At 34.1% G+C, this 20148-nt stretch overlaps 1 protein-coding gene across 3 annotated transcripts in view; it reads right to left on the bottom strand.

Annotated features, from left to right (window-relative positions):
• The window catches only part of agap3 (ArfGAP with GTPase domain, ankyrin repeat and PH domain 3), a 171436-nt gene continuing 151288 nt past the window's right edge, over positions 1 to 20148 (bottom strand). For all 3 annotated transcript variants that reach the window (XM_058765033.1, XM_058765034.1, XM_058765032.1), the window contains exons 17-18: positions 1344 to 1599; positions 1 to 1269 (exon numbers count right to left, since the gene is read on the bottom strand). In XM_058765033.1, the coding sequence (XP_058621016.1) occupies positions 1057 to 1269; positions 1344 to 1599 (469 nt within the window). In that variant the 3' untranslated portion in view covers positions 1 to 1056. The remainder of the gene's footprint in view (positions 1270 to 1343; positions 1600 to 20148) is intronic.

Below are 20148 nucleotides of genomic sequence, written 5' to 3'. Positions count from 1 at the left end.
AACATGTCCAAGTCACCCAAAATTTTTTATTAAAAATGAGAAAATATATTTAGCTTTAAAAAAAAAAAAAGAAGGACCATCAAGATTTTTTCCCACCAAAATATTCATTATTGAATTGCATCTGGATATATTTTAAATTCATATTTGACTGTTTATTTCTGTCAATATTGTAATACAGTATTTTGTAGTGATTAAAATAAAAAATAAATCAAAATATTTTACACTCAATTAAACCTTAAAATTAAAGCTTTTGATTTTAGGGTGAAATACGCAGACATGTTCTTAACAGGTTTCATCGAAATCACTGATTTAATGGGATAGTTCACACAAAAATGCAATTTCTATCATTATTTACTCCACCTCGTGTCATTCTAAACCTATATGACTTTATTTGTTCTGTGGAACATAAAAGAATGTATTTTGAAGAATGTTGGTAATCGAAAAGTTTCGGTTCCCACTGACTTCCATTATATAGACAAAAAATACAATGGAAGTCAATGGGAACCAAAACTCTTTGGTTACCAACATTCTTCTAAACATCTTTTGTGTGTGTGTGTGTGTGTGTGTGTGTGTGTATTCAGCAGAGGAAAGAAATTTTGTAATGACATGAGGGACAGTAAATAACAACATAATTTAATGTTCTGATGGACAAAAACGCGTGGGCGCAAAGCGGAGGATCCATTGCTGTCGTCAGATTATTTCTAAACCGATGCACCTAAAAAACAAAACTTATTTTGTTTAGAACCTGTTGCCCATCATTTCATTTTTTTGTTCTATACACACACAAGAAAGGATCCTTAAAAATGTCATTTTCTTGAGCTTAAAAATAACACGCACTGATAATGTTAACACTGCTAATTCTCGCTGTACGCTAACATTGGTCACAGGAAGTCGTCATGAGGGTAATGGGTTTACGTGACACACGTGGCACTACGCACAGTTTCCTAATAAAGACGTACTGTACTGCTGAGGGAAATGATGCCATTTAACGAGAGCAGCATCTATGGGAACATCAACATCTTTGAGAAGAGACACTAGAGACACTGCGGGCCACGATCACATGATGCTAACACTACGGTTCAGCTCGCATTGAGCGTTGTTGTTGATGTTGGGATTGTGTTGGGTGGCTGTGGGTGTTGACAGTCCGCCGCCATCGCCGGGGCAGCCGTGTTGGATGAGGATGTCGACGCACTCCTGACTTCCTGCTCGCTGGGCGTAGGACAGGGGCGTCTGGCCGCGGGCGTCGCGACTCTTCACGTCCACGCCGTACTGAAACAGAGGATGAAATGAATGATGGAGGGACACTTGCGAACGAAAAGAGCTTCCAAAAAGCGAGTTCTTACCCAGATGAGCAGCTGCGTGATGACCACGTTAGCCATGGCGCAGGACAGGTGCAGGGCGGTGCGTCCATCTCCGTCCCCGTACGTCTCGTTGACCTCTTCTTTGGTGCCGTGGGCCAGCAGGAGAACCACCAGCCTCAGGTCGTCCTCCACCACGGCCCGCAGGAGCTGCTGTCCCAGCGGCACGTCTGACTGAGGAAGCCCCACCAGGAACAACTTCTGCTCGTACTTCCCCCGGATCCAGCGCTCCTTCTCTTCCCTGAGAATTAGGACACAGACAGAGCTCAACTTTTTATTAACACTTGGTTTTGTTTATCAGTGGTCTACCATTCCAGTGTAGTCAATCAAACCAAAACTCTAAATCAAATAAATTAATTTATAAAATACACATTTTAGAATATTTTAGTACAACTGTGTGTAAGTATATAAATTTAAATAATCTATCTATACAGTATATTTATATTTAGTATATTATTTTATATGAATTGCATATAGAGTATATGTTTCTACTTTCAGAAATTTTTCAAACAATTTTTATGAACTAAACAATAAATATCACGTTGCACATAATTAAGGCATGTTTTCCACAATTTATAAATAAATGAATAGAATAAATACATAAAATTAAATATGTATAGGATATTTAACCATTTTTAATGATATATGTGTATATGGCTGACAATTTTAAGCTAGATATATTATTTTATATTTGCATTAAATTCTTTATAATAATAATGCATTAAAATTTTAATGATTTTAAAATTATAAATATATATATATATATATATATATAATAATTATATATATACACACACACACACAGTATGTGTAAATATTAATTTTATATTATATTATATTGTATAATGTTATGCTATATTATATTATATTCATCACATATGTATTTTTCAAATTTTACCATTTACAATAGATATCATGTTACAAATAATTTTCTACAATTTATAAATAAATACAATAAATATATCAAATTAAATATTTATAGGATATTTAACAATTTTCAATGATATATGTGTATAAGGCTGACAATTTTAAGCTATATATTATTTATAATATAAAAGCTTTAAATAATGCAGTGTATTTAATGCCTATAATATTATAGTGTATAAATTCGCCCAGCCCTAATATCACCTCCAGTCTTTCTCCTACTTTGACAATCACTGGTTAAATGTGACTTTAATACATCAGATAAACTTTGCGACTTATGAATATATACGACAATCCCAGCAGAGTCTGAATTTCTGACATAATCATATCTTTGACTTTGAGGAAGTCCAGAGTAATTCAGTTATGATTATGATAGCGGTCACAAGGGAAGCAGGTTAAACGTACAAATCACACATCCTCAGCCTTAACTTCCCTTAGACCGCTCTCCATCAGAATCTAGAGGGTTAAAGTCTGTCTGGCTATCGAAAGGTTACACATTGTGAACAGCATGTCTATCGTGGACAATACAGGAGTGTGTGCGTGGGGGGAAGCCGTGTTTTTTTATCGCCGCTGTCAGTGTTGTCAGTCCTGCCCGGTGAATCCCCACAAAGGAGGCCCTCTCAACACTGGCCCCTCAACCCTCTAGGGGGCCGCCGGCAGCCCGCCAGATCGAAGACCCAAAGAAAAGGGCTGAAAGAGACACACTCGGACGAGAGAATGGAGTCCAACTCTTCAGCGCGCACCAGACTTCTATCTGTCCCTCTCTATCACCCGGCCGCCCCCTCTCCTCTCTTCTGCTGGCATTCACGGCGCTAAATTAAAATCGATACGAGCAGATCTGAGCATGCTCAGTGGCGGTCTGACCCGCTGACCCCGTGCGGCGGGTGATAAGGGGAGCAGAAAGGAGCTGTTGTTTGCCTCGTCGGGGTGAGTGACACACAGAAGAGACTGAGTGAGAGAGAGCTGATAGAGGTAAAGAGAGTCTGGAGAGATGTCGGGTGATGGCTTCCCCCCGGGACCAGACTCCACAAAGACACGGAACCAGAACCACAGCGCTAATGTTGATGACAACAAACCGACAAGATGATAGAGAGAAATGACAGAAATAATGACAGCTACAGTGTAGATGAGAATGGATAGTACTGAATTATTCTTAATGAAACAAACGCTTGCAAGTCTATATACTGTATAGTGATCATCACTGTACTAATATTCTTCATACATTTAAATTTTCATCATTACAAAGTCGAGTGACTAAATTGTAATTAATTGAGTAACTGAAAAAAAGAATATACACACGGCTGGAAATTAATTAATTAAATAACTAAATATTTAATATTTTAATATTATTTAATATTTTATAATTTAGTAAGCATAATATTTAGCCAAATACAATTTATATTTTTATATTTGCATTAAAAGCACATATATGCAAACTTACATTATTGCATAAAATATTACATAAATTATAATATAATAATAAATATATACGTGCTAGAAATTCAATCAAATGTTTTAAATATATTTCAATATTTTAGTTATACTTCCATTAAATGCATTAAAAATGTATGTATGCATATATATAGTGGGTACGGAAAGTATTAAGACCCCCTTAAATTTTTCACTCTTTGTTATATTGCAGCCATTTGCTAAAATCATTTAAGTTCTTTTTTTTTCCTCAATGTACACACAGCACCCCATATTGACAGAAAAACACAGAATTGTTGACATTTTTGCAGATTTATGGTCCTAAGTATTCAGACCCTTTGCTGTGACACATATATTTAACTCAGGTGCTGTGCATTTCTTCTGATCATCCTTGAGATGGTTCTACACCTTCATTTGAGTCCAGCTGTGTTTGATTATATTGATTGGACTTGATTAGGAAAGCCACACACCTGTCTATATAAGACCTTACAGCTCACAGTGCATGTCAGAGCAAATGAGAATCATGAGGTCAAAGGAACTGCCTGAAGAGCTCAGAGACAGAATTGTGGCAAGGCACAGATCTGGCCAAGGTTACAAAAAATTTCTGCTGCACTTAAGGTTCCTAAGAGCACAGTGGCCTCCATAATCCTTAAATGGAAGGCGTTTGGGACGACAAGAACCCTTCCTAGAGCTGGCCGTCCGGCCAAACTGAGCTATCGGGGAGAAGAGCCTTGGTGAGAGAGGTAAAGAAGAACCCAAAGATCACTGTGGCTGAGCTCCAGAGATGCAGTCGGAGATGGGAGAAAGTTGTAGAAAGTCAACCATCACTGCAGCCTCCACCAGTCGGGGCTTTATGGCAGAGTGCCCGACGGAAGCCTCTCCTCAGTGCAAGACACATGAAAGCCCGCATGGAGTTTGCTAAAAACACCTGAATAAGATTCTCTGGTCTGATGAGACCAAGATAGAACTTTTGGCCTTAATTCCAAGCGGTATGTGTGGAGAAACCAGGCACTGCTCATCACCTGTCCAATACAGTCCCAACAGTGAAGCATGGTGGTGGCAGCATCATGCTGTGGGGTGTTTTCAGCTGCAGGGACAGGACGACTGGTTGCAATCAAGGAAAAGATGAATGTGGCCAAGTACAGGGATATCCTGGACGAAAACCTTCTCCAGAGTGCTCAGGACCTCAGACTGGGCCGAAGGTTTACCTTCCAACAAGACAATGACCCTAAGCACACAGCTAAAATAACGAAGGAGTGGCTTCACAACAACTCCGTGACTGTTCTTGAATGGCCCAGCCAGAGCCCTGACTTAAACCCAATTGAGCATCTCTGGAGAGACCTAAAAATGGCTGTCCACCAACGTTTACCATCCAACCTGACAGAACTGGAGAGGAGCAAGGAGGAATGGCAGAGGATCCCCAAATCCAGGTGTGAAAAACTTGTTGCATCTTTCCCAAAAAGACTCATGGCTGTATTAGATCAAAAGGGTGCTTCTACTAAATACTGAGCAAAGGGTCTGAATACTTAGGACCATGTGATATTTCAGTTTTTCTTTTTTAATAAATCTGCAAAAATGTTTTTCTGTCAATATGGGGTGCTGTGTGTACATTAATGAGAAAAAAAAAAAAAGAACTTAAATGATTTTAGCAAATGGCTGCAATACAAAAAAGAGTGAAAAATTTAAGGGGGTCTGAATACTTTCCGTACCCACTGTGTATATATATATATAAAAATCTTACAAAAAAATTGAATTACTCTGCAACTTTGTTTGGTAGACAATTTCAGTCAATTTCAGCTATTCACGTCAGGTTTCTGTAAACTATAGACATTAAGAAATTTAAGATTAAAATTAGTGCCGTAATGTTGGTCATTGCTAATTTAGATACTGATGTTTTTTTTTCTTTCAGAATTTAATCATCTATATCTACCTTAATGCTGCAAAGACAATGTTTTATGGCAGTTCCGCATGAGAATCAACACAAAACGCAGCAAAACAAGTGCTGAGTATCAAGAAAACTATTTTATTTATGTAAAGCCAAAGACTAAGGGTGCTTTCACACCTGTAGATCGATTGCTTTGTTCCGAAACAGGGATTAAAATAATTACAATATTGCTTTTTATTCTTGGTGCGGTTCGCTTTCACATGGAAAAGTTTCTAAACAGACCAAAATTGTTAATACAAGTCACGTGCGAGCAAACTGTCCTCTCATTGGTCAAAGTTCAACGGTTTATTTTCAGGAATTCCGCTCATAGCTGTCCTCCGTCAGGATGGAACTACAACAGCTTCGGGGCTTATTTTTGTTTTTTTGTAGCTGTCGTTATATTCATTTATTAATTTATAATTTTGAGCAGGAGTCCAGGATTCGTTGGGAAAACATTGATAAAATGCACCAACTACAAAGAGCAATAAGACGGCATTATAAAATGAAAAGGCGCGCTTTGATTTTGAATGGCGAAGACGTGCTCACCCACAGACATCGTCTACTTACGTAATTACCCATTATACACTGGGATATAGCCTGGTTCGTTGGTTCGGATTACTTTTCCACTCCAGAGTTTGTTTTCAATCGAGCCGAGACCACCTCGTTCAGGCGATCTCAGACCGATTGTTTTGGTGCGGATCCGAACTCGATTGCCGCGATATGCCCAAACGAACCGAGCTAAGGGGGGAAACGCGCCAGGTGTGAAAACACCCTAAAACTTACATTTAAATATATCGACACTTACAGCAGTGATTGGCGGTATGATGGGAGTGTAAACAAAGCCACGCCCCTTTATTATCCTCAAACAACACACTTCCTCTGATGGGGGACAAACTCATATGTCTCAACCACACTCGCTAGCATTTCATCCCAAAAAGCAAAAGAAATATGAAGGACAGAGGAGGAAAAGCTTAAGTTCGACACCCAAGTGAACACTTCACTTCTTTCTGGGACTTTTCCAAACTCCCTGAAAACTGCAGTTGTTAAGCCCCTTCTGAAAAAGCACAATCTTGATAACACAATGTTGAACAACTATAGACCAATATCGAATCTTCCTTTCATAGGTAAGACTATTGAAAAGGTAGTTTTTAAATCAGCTGAACAACTACTTAAACTCAAATGGATACCTGGACAATTTTCAATCTGGTTTCCGAGCACATCACAGCACAGAGACCGCGCTTATTAAGATAATAAATGATATTCGCTTCAATTCTGATTCGGGCAAAATATCAGTGCTGGTACTACTAGATCTTAGTGCTGCGTTTGACACTGTTGATCATAACATACTTCTAGAGAGACTGGAAAACTGGGTTGGGCTTTCTGGGATGGTACTCAAATGGTTCAGGTCATACATAGAAGGGAGAGGTTATTATGTGAATATAGGAGAGCATAAGTCTAAGTGGACGTCCATGACATGTGGAGTCCCACAAGGCTCAATTCTTGCACCACTCTTGTTTAGTCTGTATATGCTCCCACTAAGTCAAATAATGAGAAAGAACCAAATTGCCTATCACAGCTATGCTGATGATACCCAGATTTACCTAGCCTTATCTCCAAATGACTATAGCCCCATTGACACCCTCTGCCAATGCATTGATGAAATAAACTGTTGGATGTGCCAGAACTTTCTTCAGTTAAACAAGGAGAAAACTGAAGTCACTGTATTTGGAAACAAAGATGAAGTTCTCAAGGTGAATGCATACCTTGACTCTAGTGGTCAATCAACTAAAAACAAAGTAAAAAATCTTGGATGTGTTTCTGGAGACAGACCTTAGTTTTAGTAGTCATGTCAAAGCAGTAACTAAATTAGCATACTATCATCTCAAAAGCATTGCAAGAATTAGATGTTTTGTGTTCAGTCAAGACTTGGAGAAACTGGTTCATGCCTTTATCACCAGCAGGGTGGATTATTGTAATGGTCTCCTCACCGGCCATCCAAAGAAGACCATTAGATAGCTGCAGCTCATCCAGAACGCTGCTGCCAGGATTCTGACTAGAACCAGAAAATTTGAGCATATCACACCAGTCCTCAGGTCCTTACACTGGCTTTCAGTTACATATAGGATTGATTTTAAAGTACTTTTACTAGTTTATAAATCTCTAAATGGCCTAGGACCTAAATACATTGGAGATATGCTCACTGAATATAAACCTAACATACCACTCAGATCATTAGGATCAAGTCAGTTAGAAATACCAAGGGTTTACACAAAACAAGGGGAGTCTGCTTTTAGCTATTATGCCGCCCGCAGTTGGAACCAGCTTCCAGAAGAGATCAGATGTGCAAAAACATTAGCCACATTTAAATCCAGACTCAAAACTCATCTGTTTAGCTGTGCATTTGTTGAATGAGCACTGTGCTACATCCGAACTGATTGCACTATGTATAATCATTTTTTATTCTTAAATGTTTTAAATTCTTTTTAAATCAATTTTTAAATCACTTTGTTTTTATTGTTGTGATTATTATTATTATTTTTAATTCCTTATTATTTTTAATGACTATTTCACTTCCTTTTATGTAAAGCACTTTGAATTACCACTGTTTATGAAATGTGCTATATAAATAAAATTGCCTTGCCTTGCCTTGCCTTGCCAATCATCATGTCAACAAGCTCCACTCACATTTCCATCAAAAAACGCACAAATCTAAATCTGCAAATAATTTCAACGGTCTGTAATCAGTGTCTTACGGGAGGTATAATATGCCTTTAAAAAAATTATAAGAAAAGCACCCAAACAAACTTGACCTAAAACGCTAAAAGGAACCACTTAACATCTAATGAAATGACTCCAGTCAGCGGTTACATCTCAGCGTTTGCATGCGTTTCAGAAGTGCACTCTAACGCTGAACAACACCGGCTTTATGAAGCAGAACAAATGTTGTGGTATCTTCAAACTGATAATCTGTTATCCCGTGCCACCATTACATTCCCCAAAAGACAATCGCATGTGTACGAGCAAGTGTTGTTTAAGTCACTTCTGCAACAATGGCATGAGCTAATTAAGTAAGCCACATCTTTAATGCTGTTTCCCTGAAAATCCTGACAGGTCTTTGTGAACAAGGCAGAGAGCAATTGAATGGACTCTGGGCACAGTGAATCGTTCTTCAGAGAGAGACTGAGTGTGTGTGTGTGTGTGTGTAATTATCCTCCCTCCCCTCCTACTCCAGCAGTCAATCTTTCAAAGCTTGTTTTTCTTCTGAGGAGACCCACCCTGTTGTTCTCTCTTCATCTGAATTCTTTACAGGAAACCCGCCATGCCATCGCAGGGGTTTAAGAGGGTGGGCGACTCTTAAACTCCAGGAGGAGAGCGGTTTAAAGTGGAGGAGGGTGAGTTTACACTAGTTTAACGAGGGAGAATCACTTTTGACAAGTTGAAGGACAGATTCATTTACAGGGTCACTAACAGTGACATTTAATGCAGTGAAAATTTTGTTTGTGTGACTTTCTTTTCTTAAGGGGGAAAAAAAAGGAGATGTTTTGATGAACCATAAAAGTGGGCCACGATTTGTGCACTATTCAAAGTCCTTTGTAGACATGATTGATTTCCGTGATATTCAAAATAAATAAAATAACAAAATAAAAAATAAAATGATACAATAAAATAAAGTTATTTTTAGGAGCTCTATGACATCTGTCCACATTCACTTTGAATGTAAAATAAAATAAAATAAAAACAAATAGTACCTTATTTTTTATTTTAGTACACAATGTGTCAACATTCCAAAAAAAATAAAATAAGGTACTTTTATGTTATTTTTTTTTTAGAGCTTTATGACATCTGTCCACATTTGAACTAAAATAAAATAAAATTAATGGGGTACTCCTTTGTTTTTTGAGCTTTATTTATTTTATTTTATTTATTTGACCAAATTCAAAATGAAATAAAATAACTGCTTTGATATGTGAGCCTCAGATTAATGTAAATTGCTAAAGTTTTTCTATTAATTTGAGATGCAATTTATAAGATATCAGGACACTCGGGGAAGATTTTGCATGTATGTAAGCATCTATACGCAACTGATCTGAATAGTTTCTATTGACAGCGCTTTATGAAGCTTTTAAATGTTCTCTCAGTCAGTTTATGGTCACCTGTCCTTGAAAAGGAAAGAAGAAGATTTCAGAAGCAGCAACAGGCTTCTCAAATCCCCCGGCCACTGCCACTTGAAAGGAGAAGTGTGAAAGAGAGGAAGAGAGGGGCTGGTAATCCCGCCTCAGACTTTTGTTTGAAATGGAGACCCAATCCAAACACAGGGCACTGTGTGGAGGGCTTTATGGGAGAAAGCCGAGAAGCCATGAAAAGACACTTCCTCTCGGCAGGAGGAAGAAAAATAAAATGTGCAGCTTTAGCGTGTCAAAAGCGAGGGAGGGACGAGGAGGCCAGGAAAGAGTGATGAGATGGAGGGAAGATTCTCTCTGCAGGGGGAGAAAACCACATTCAGGAAACACACACACACACACACTCTGGTACACACATATTTGCAGTGAATATCAGGGTTGCTTGGGGGACATCGGGGGACTCGAGTGTGAGAGAGACTATAAGCCTGAAAAGGAGACCAAGTACTCTTTATATCCAACTTGACTTTAAATGCTGTTAACTGCTTCAAAGGGAACAACAATAACATTAACACTTAATAATGTCACTCCATAATAAATCATCAAAGTCAACATGAAATTAGTGCTGACCCCATTTACTTTCTTAATGTTTTATTGTGCATGATTGATAAGTGCACATTATTCTTAAGAAAAAAGGTCATCTTTAATTAAAATGTTATTAAAATTAATAAAATGTAAATATTAATAATTAAATAAATATAAATGCACTTAATTATAAATGTTTTTGAAATATAATAACAAATATTAAAATATAATACCTTGTAAAATGTATATTTGTAATATCAATAATATTTCAATTGCGAACAAATGTTTAAATTACATAAATGTATTCATTCATGTAAAACAGTAAAATGAAAATAATATGTATACTGAAAAAAACTAAAACAAACAAAAAGGAAAACAAGTTATTTTCTGCTGACATAAAGAAAAATAATATTATCGACTTAATATCAATACACGTATTCTAAATGTTTTTGAAATATAATATAAAAAATATTTAAACAAATTAAAAATAACTTAAATAATAAACAAAAAGAAAAAAAGTTATTTTCTGCTGACATAATAAAAATATGATCAATTTAATATAAATACACAATTCTAAATGTTTAAAAATATATATAATATAAATAAATATATGAACAAATGAAAACCAACTGAATTAATTATAAACTAAACCAAGTTATTTTCTGCTGACAAAATCAAAGAAAAATAATGTTATCAATTTAATATAATTACACTTTTTTTCACTTGTTTTAAAAATATTTATGAAATATTTACACAATTAATATAAATATAATACTTCAATTATGTCTAAAATATATCTTATATAATTAAAAAATATACAAATATGAGATGCTTAAATGCATAAAAAACTAAATAAATATATAATTAACAGAAAACAAAAAGTTACTTAATGCTGACATAACCGAAGTCGATATATTACAGCCCACTTTTCACAACAAATACTGACGGAATAAAATCACGTCTCACTAAAGATTTCCTGTTAGATAATAATTTTCACTTTAAAATACTTACAAATGAGTGAATTTGCTTTTATTTTTCATTTAGACTAGAAAAGGAAAAACATGCAAATATATATATCATGTCTTTGAGGTCAGCTGGAGTGAGGTATTAAGTGACCCTAATGATCAAGGAAACGGGAAAATGATTCCTGTAGCCTGGCCCAGAGAATCAGGAACCCATGAATGCACTCCAATACGGAGGAAGAAACAACAGGGCAATTACTCAACCCACACTAAACAGCACACAGGGATTTATGAGAGGGTCCCTATGTAGCGCACACTCGAGGGGAGGCGTCCCTCCAGGAAGCCCCGAAAGCAATTGGACATGCAAGTGAAAGTGGACCATCTGAGACACAAATGACGAGGGCGTGGAGGTAGGTGAATGCTTTCTTCACCAAACCACCAATCGGAGTGCAGGGCCAGAAAGTGAATGGGTTCATGGAGGTAAGTGGGGCTCAGAGGAAGGGGAACTTCTGAAGGGCCTCGCCGGCACACACAAACACAAAACAACCCCCTGAAACTCTCAAAAGACACATCAAACAGATCCCAACCACCCTCCCAGCAGGGAACGAGTGTTTGTAAAGCAGAGAGAGGGAGGAAGAGAGAAAGAAAGAGAGAGAGGGGGGGAGTGTTTGCAATGAGACAGTGTCAGTGTGTAGTTCACTGGACACTTAACACACACAAACAGAGCTTTACTGTTTCTACCACACAAGTCCAGCTGATTCTCTGCTTCAAACATAAAATATGTGCAAAAATGTTTTAATTAAACATATCCCAAACTGTGTTTTTTTAAAATTAAGAAATCCATACTTTTATTTATCAAGAATGCATTAAATGGATCAAAAGTGACAGTAAAGACATTTATAATGTTTATAAATGCTGTTCTTTTGAACTTAAAAGAATTCTGGAAAAACAAATGTATGATGGTTTCTACAAAAAATATGAAGCAGTACCACTGTTTTCAACCATGATAATAATAAGAAATGTTTCTTGAGCAGCACATCATCATATTAGAATGATTTCTGAAGGATCATGTGACACTGAAGACTGGAGAAATGATGCTGAAAATTCTGCTTTGCATCACAGGAATAAATTACATTTTAATTAGTGCTGTCAAAAGATTAATCGCGATTAATTGCATCCAAAATAAAAGTTTTAGTTTTTTTACATAATATATGTATGTGTTCTGTGTTTATTTATTATGTATTTATAAATACTCACACATTCAGTATATATTTTGAAAATATTTACATGTATATATTTATATTATCATATTTTATTTTATATATTTAATATATAAACATAACATTTTTCTTAAATATATACATGCATGTGTACACACACATATACAGTATTATGTAAACAAAAACTTTATTTTGGATGCGATTAATCATTCGACAGCACTAATTTCAATATATATTAAAATATTTCCCAATATTTACTGTATTTTTGAGCAAATAAATGCAAACAAATGTCTGTACTGGACTGACAACAGTAACATTTAAATCACTCACTTGCTGTTTAGGATGCCCTGTTTTCCAAAATGCATCCTTTTTTTTAATCATGATAATATTTGTAATATAAAAAAAAATATATAATAATCATATATCAATCTGTTGGGTATGTGTTGAGAAGCTAAAATAGTCCCAAACATCCATTTTAGGTTTACAATGGAAACCTTCCTTATACATAATTACATTTCTTTGTGGATGATTTTTATTACTGACTTACTATCAAATTTTATATATAAAAATAATTATAAATATTATCATTTTATGAAATAAAAACACTTATTTGAATGACCATTTGCCACAAATATGAAAAAAAAAAAACGCAGCCAATCATCTGACCATTGTAAAAATTGACAAATAAAAACACATTTCTTATCTTGAACACATTTTCTGCAGCGAGCTACGAGAGCACAAACAATACTTTGAAAAATGTACCACATGAGAGCAAAACATATTTCCATTGCTAGAAGGGAAAAAGAAAATGTGCGACAGCAAAAGCAATTCATGATGTCAAACATTTATCATTCCAGTATTTAAGTCAACCGTCTGTATGTGCTGATGTATTTATAATCACGCTCGATTCCTGAAACGCTACTCAAACCTTTAGTGAACCCTCAACCTTAGTGTTCATTGACGAGGAGAAATACTGCAAATTGCACTATTGCTCGGTCTAATTGTACAGTTTTTGTAAATACTGAGAAGAAAGATTTTTTTTATTAGTCCTTATCAAACACGATATGCCATTAAACATCATTCTAGTGTCTAATCAACTGTTAGCATATATTACTTTATAACTGAGCTGTCAATCAAACACTAGCTCTCACCTGATTGGCTAAAACTAACAAAACTTTCCATTAATGTTAACAAAACAACATTTGAACCCACATGAAGCTCTGTTCACACGCAAGAAACACTGCAACATAGGTGCAATGCAAGATGAAAGAGAACAGGTGGGAAAGAGAGGAAGGACTGACGGCGTGTAAGAGGGGGAAAGAGGTTAGTGAAGTGATTCATTTGTATTAGTGCCACTGCCCTGTGGCGAAGACGCAACGGCAAATTATTTCTGAAACAAACTGGAGGATCATCAGAGCTATTACCTGCTCTGGCCGAAGGGCATCGTGTGTGTGTGTGTGTGTGTGTGTGTGTGTGTGTGTGTTTGAGACGCACAATCGCTATCGCTTTCAGTCCAGCCACAAAAGAGCAATGAAAAGGAGAAAAAATAAAGAGAGACATATTATAGCGTTATATTATAGAGATATTATAGCATTTTTTTATTAATATTTTAAAGTAGTTCTTATTTTAATTATTCGTTTTCATTTTAAAGTTTTATTAATTTTAGTCATTTTCATGAATTTTTTATATAGTTTCTATTAATTTTTAATTCAGCTTTAGTTATTTCACATCTGATAAAACTAAAAGAAAATGAGAAATGTTGCCTTAGCAATTAACTAAAATAAAATGATTAAAAATACATTTAAATGAATAAATATTTTTTATGTTTATTTAATTAAAAATAAATAAATAAATAAATTATATATATATATATATATATATATATATATATATATATATATATATATATATAAGTTTTAATTAATAACCCTGATACAGACACAGATATAAACATATCTTAGTGCTTAATTAGCGTAAATGTTAAAACTCAACATTATACATAGTTTCAACTGAGTTATATATGACGTAGGTGACGTAAGTGATTCAAATCAAAGCCAGACGTGTGTAAATCGTCAGCATCCTGTCTCACCAACAACTGAAGGAATTCTCTCAGTCTTGTGGCACACGGGTGCCAGGCAATTAGAGTCGACACGAAAACACACGCAACTGCCAATTTCTAATTTAAGCCCTAAAGAGCCTCGGATGAGCCGACCTCTTCAGCGCCTCTGTCCTCTCTACCCCAGCAAGATTGATGGCCACAGCAGAATTCATGACAAAACTGTGTAAATCTATCATAAATCTATCAATCTGCTTAATAGAGTACCTACAGAGCTTCATGATCGATTGATGCTGCTCAATAATTAAAACAATATTTAGAATTTCAACAGCTGGAAACACATCAGCAGCCACACATTGGGTTTCCAAGTCAAAGCTGGATTTTTCAAAGGTACAATAACAGAAATTTGGCTGTTTAACATCACGGTGGGAGAAAATATAATAATTTTTGACATTTTTGGTCAAATATAGGGTGAATCAATAAACTGAAGCAAGCTGACAGTAATTTTGAAAGCAAATATTTGCCAAATTCATGCTCTATCCTAATATATTGCATTAATAAGACTAATTACAATATTAATAAGTAAAATAAAAACCAACAAATTGTAACTTGAGTTTAAACAGCATTAATAAAAAAGTTAAACAAATGCTTAAATAAATTCTATGATTCTACACTTAGAATAAATATATAAAAATGCAAAATAAATACACAAATAAATCTCTATACTTTTAAATTTCAGGTTTTCTTAAACAGAAAAAAAATTACGCAATATATCATAATGATATTAAACTTTCATGATTGTTTAAGAAGAATAAATAAAAATAAAGAACAAATTACATTAAAAAATAAATTTAAAAAACTTTCTATGACTTTAAACTTTCATGAGCACTTAAACCGAATAAATACAATTATTAAAAAAGGGGGAAAAAATAAAATGTAAAACATTTCTAAGATTTAGAACTTTAGTGCTTGGACAGATTGAGTAAAAATAAAAAACGGTTTCATTAAATTTAAAAAATGTCTAGCTTTACCGAGAGCTTCAGTTATCTAAATACAGTGTTAAGATAGCGGTACCAATTTAGCTTTCATTATGACCCCACAGAGTAAGACTCTGTCACATATGAGTATTTGTGTTTAGCTCATGGTAAAGTGTGTATGCGAGTAATCTAGAGGCCATTACAGCAGCGCATGGCTTGTGTTATGGGGTTTAAATTAGTCATCAGGGCTGTAAATGAGCTGGGAGAACATCAAGACTTGTCACCCTCACTCGGATGTTAGTTTTCACCTCCGTGATGAGTTTTAAATCAATCCTGCCTGACTGCATGACGGTAAAACGAGCCCGATTACTCATCTCACTGATGTCAAGCCACATTTTGATGATACATATAATATATAATTGACCGTCCAAATGACCCATTCATACCAATGAGTGAATAACCAACATGCACCAAAAACAAACACACAAACTGTGAAATCTGCGTTGTTTTCACTGACCATCTTATGCAAAACCGAAGCATTAAAATTTAATATGTATTAAATTAAAGCTTGTAAAAATTAATATATACTACAAACACACACACATTTAATTTTTATATTATAAATGATTATTACCATATTAGTTCTAATATAGACTATGCGAGTAATTAATTATTTTATGTCAACTGGCACTTAAAATGGGTTTTAATAATTGTATGATAATATTAGGTAATTTATTGATCATATTGATAATATAATATTAATTATATTAATAGTTTTAGTTAACATTAATAACCTAATATTATATTATATATATTAAAATATATATAATATTAGGGTTATTAATGTTAACTAAAACTATTACATTTTATCTTAATTCATATTAAGCTAAAATAAATTTTCACTGACCATCTTTAGCAAAACTGAAGCTTTAAAATTTCATATTATTTATTACATTTTATCTTAATTCATATTAAGCTAAAATAAAATAAAATAAAAAGTTTCCATTAATTTTTTATTCGGTTTTAGTTATTTTAGTGCATCTGATTAAATGAAAATTAGAAATGCTGCCTTGGCAATTAACAGAAATAAAATAATTAAATATCAATTTAAATAAATAAATAAATATACAATTTTTAAATATTTTGTTGCTTCAGTTAGTGTTTATTTTATGTAATGAAGGTTTAATTAATTTTTAAATAATGTGAAAATTATTTTCTTTTAGTTTTAGTTAACTATAATAACTATAAATAAAATGTAATTTAATTTAAAAACTAAATGAAAATTAGAAATATTGCCTTGGAAAATAACGCCAAATAAGTTTAAGTAGAAACACAAAAATTACAAACTAGAAAAACTAAAACTGGGAAAAAACTCTTAAAAAAAACAAATTAAAACTGAAATATAAAACAATTAAAACCAAACACATAAAATTCCCCAAAAATAATACATTTTAGTAAAATTATTAAAATTAAAATGAAAGCTAATTCAAAATATGAATTAAAAACTACAATATATAGATAATGCTAAAATAACACATAATATTATATAATATTATGTCTATATTATATAGACACACACACACACACACACACACACACACACATATACACCATAATTATTGTCATACACCAGTAATTAAAAAATAAACAAATGCACCCCGATGACTACATATTGAATAAATGTGCACTCTGAATACACACCATGTTTCACCCATTACTCTTTGGCTGAGGAAAATCAGTTATGACGGTAATGAGATTTTCAGTTTTTGTCCGAGCGGGTGAGAGAATGAGTGAGCGAGTGAGCGAGAGAACAGAAGAAATGGAGGATGCCGTGAACCATCAGATTCTCCTGACAATGAAAAACATTCCCTCCTCCGGCAGTGAGCCCGTCCTGACGACTGAAGTGTGAGGGGGATATCAGCATCAATAATCTTTCATCAAGTCAAAAGCACTCGGCTGCAGCCCGCCAAGCACTCAATAGATAACTGTGAGCCATCACTCGCCGCCGAGAGAGAGAAAAGAACAGAGACAGAGAGCTGAAGCACCCCGGGTGGTCAGGAGATGGAAAGGGCCATCTTCCTTTACACGCTATCTGCTGCACGCACTCTTTTGTAGGCCAGTTGTTACATCTTTGTTCACGCTCTCCACTGAGGGAAATCATGACGCTGACTTGCATACTATGAAGCAGCAGGTCTTGTAAACAGATATTACAGCAGGTAAACAAAGGTAAATGAATACACAGGCAGAGACAAACAGAATTCAGAAGGCTGATTTCCCTGAAATCCCTCGGCAAATGTACCCACATTATATCAAGCGATATTAAACACACTTTTAATCGAAGATGCACAATATCTGCATTAGTATCTGCAGATTACCATATTCTAAAATTACTGGCATCATTATGATTGGCCAGTTGGAAGTAGATAATAATAATAATAATAATAATAATAATAATAATAATATCATAAAAGCAAATAATTTTTCCAATTCCAACTATATAAAACAATTGAATTTTTAGTACAATAAAATATTGTATAATTATTATGACAATATATAACATATATAACACTTTAAAAATGTTATCAGTTATTTTAGTATTATTTAAATACTATTATATTTTGTATTAATATACTGAATTAGATTTTTTATATTTTCAGTTTTCATTTATTTAGATTTTTATTTTTAGCAATTTTATGTGCTTTCTTTTTAAATTAATTTCCAGTTAGTAATTTTACTACTTCTACTTAAACTTATTACAGGTATTTGCCAAGGCAACATTTCTAATTTTCATTTATTTAAATTTCTCATCTAATATTTATTCTTTTTTTATTTCATCTTAATTTCTTAAGCTTAATTTCAGCTTAAAAATAGTTTTAGTTAATGGTAATAACCCTGAATATTATTATAAAATTATTTTGACTCTTTTAAAATGCCAGTTAAATACATACATACAGCTTTATTTTATATAGCACCTTTAAACGTGGTTTTCTCAAACTGCTTTTAGTTTTAACAAAAGTTAAAAATAAAAAAAATGTAAAAACTAAATGAATTAAAATTTTAAATAAATTCATAATATTAGCATCAATAATATTGAAGTCTCTAGATTTGGCATCCTTCAGTTTAAATCTGTAGGACTTGTTTGTCCTGTTTAATCATGCACTAGGTGAAAATGATAAGTTCAGATGCTGAGAAAAGTAGCAGCACAGCTCTCTTCATCAAGCCACATACTTTTAAGCATCATTCATGTTTGTAACACAAATATGCATAACAAATTACACGCTATATATTGGCCATCCGACAGCACGTCTCAGCCTGATCTAACAGATAAAGGCATAAGTCAGAGTTCAGCAGCATTAAAGTATTAATCCTGCATTATGATGCATTAGACTAAAGCGCAGGCCATGTCTGACGGAACTCGTACCCTCAGGAGTGACTGATACACCCCTCTGAGTGATGGATAGCTGTCAGAGCCAGTGAGAGCTCTCGGTTCAGCCCCAAGGGGAGTGGTTTGGGACTGTAATAGTGTCCTTAATTGCCACCAAAAACACTCTTTTCTCCAGGTCATTAGACAGATTGGGAACGTGAGAGAGTGTGTCAGGCTCAAAGCGGGAAACACCTCGAGACATCGCCTGGAAGCAGAGCAGGTGAGCAGCTCCAGACAATGGTCTATGGACCCTATTATCTCCTGAAACATCTCATCTTCTTCAAACGGCACTAATGGAGCAATGATTGGGGGAAGACTCTGACACAATCCAGTCATCGATCATGGAACTGACACTGGATGAGATGCTTCCACATCCTGAACAGAGTACAATCTTCAAATACTACACCTCACTTTCTGAAATATTTATAGCTGCCATGTTTGATGTCTAACTATGCAAAACAAAGCATTCTTTGAGTTTTTAATACATTTATAGAGCCTCATTAAGAGGTCCAAACATTATTCAAATTGACCACAAGCTTGTATTCAGGCAATGATTTAGGTAAATAATTATGTTTCCATTCAACTTTTAAGATTGTTTCAAGATTATTTTAAAATTTGAAAATGTTTTGTAAGGAATAAACTAGGGTTACAAAATGTTAGGAAGAAAAATATCAAATTGCATTTGTTCTGATAAAAATGCCAATTTTTAATGCAAAGCTCCGGGTTTTCTGTTATTATATTATATTATATTATAATGGTTATTATCATAATTATTATTGCTATTAAATAAACAAAATAAACAAAATAAGATAATATTTTAATCAATAATAAAAAATAATTATAAAAAATATTTTCAAGCTAATATTAATATTAATATCTTAATTCATTTTTGAATGTTAAACCCTCAAGATTTTATTCTGGCAGAAATATGCAGGAAGCCTTTAAAGCTTCTATTTTGTATAATTTGTAAACTGCTAAACAATTTTTAATAAAGATCCTGGTTTGCTGTGCTTGTTTTAGAGCTGCAAAATTTAGCCAAAAATTATTACTATTAAACTATTAAATAAAAAATTAAACAAAACAAGAGATTACCATTTTAATTCTTCACTGTAAAAAATGAGTAATGATAATAATAATAAAAATTCACACTAATAGTAATATGTATGGATGAC

Source organism: Onychostoma macrolepis, chromosome 24 (genome assembly GCF_012432095.1).
Source record: "Onychostoma macrolepis isolate SWU-2019 chromosome 24, ASM1243209v1, whole genome shotgun sequence".
Taxonomy (NCBI): Eukaryota; Metazoa; Chordata; class Actinopteri; order Cypriniformes; family Cyprinidae; genus Onychostoma; species Onychostoma macrolepis.
Note: the sequence above shows the minus strand (reverse complement) of the source record. Positions and strands in the feature narration are given on the sequence as shown.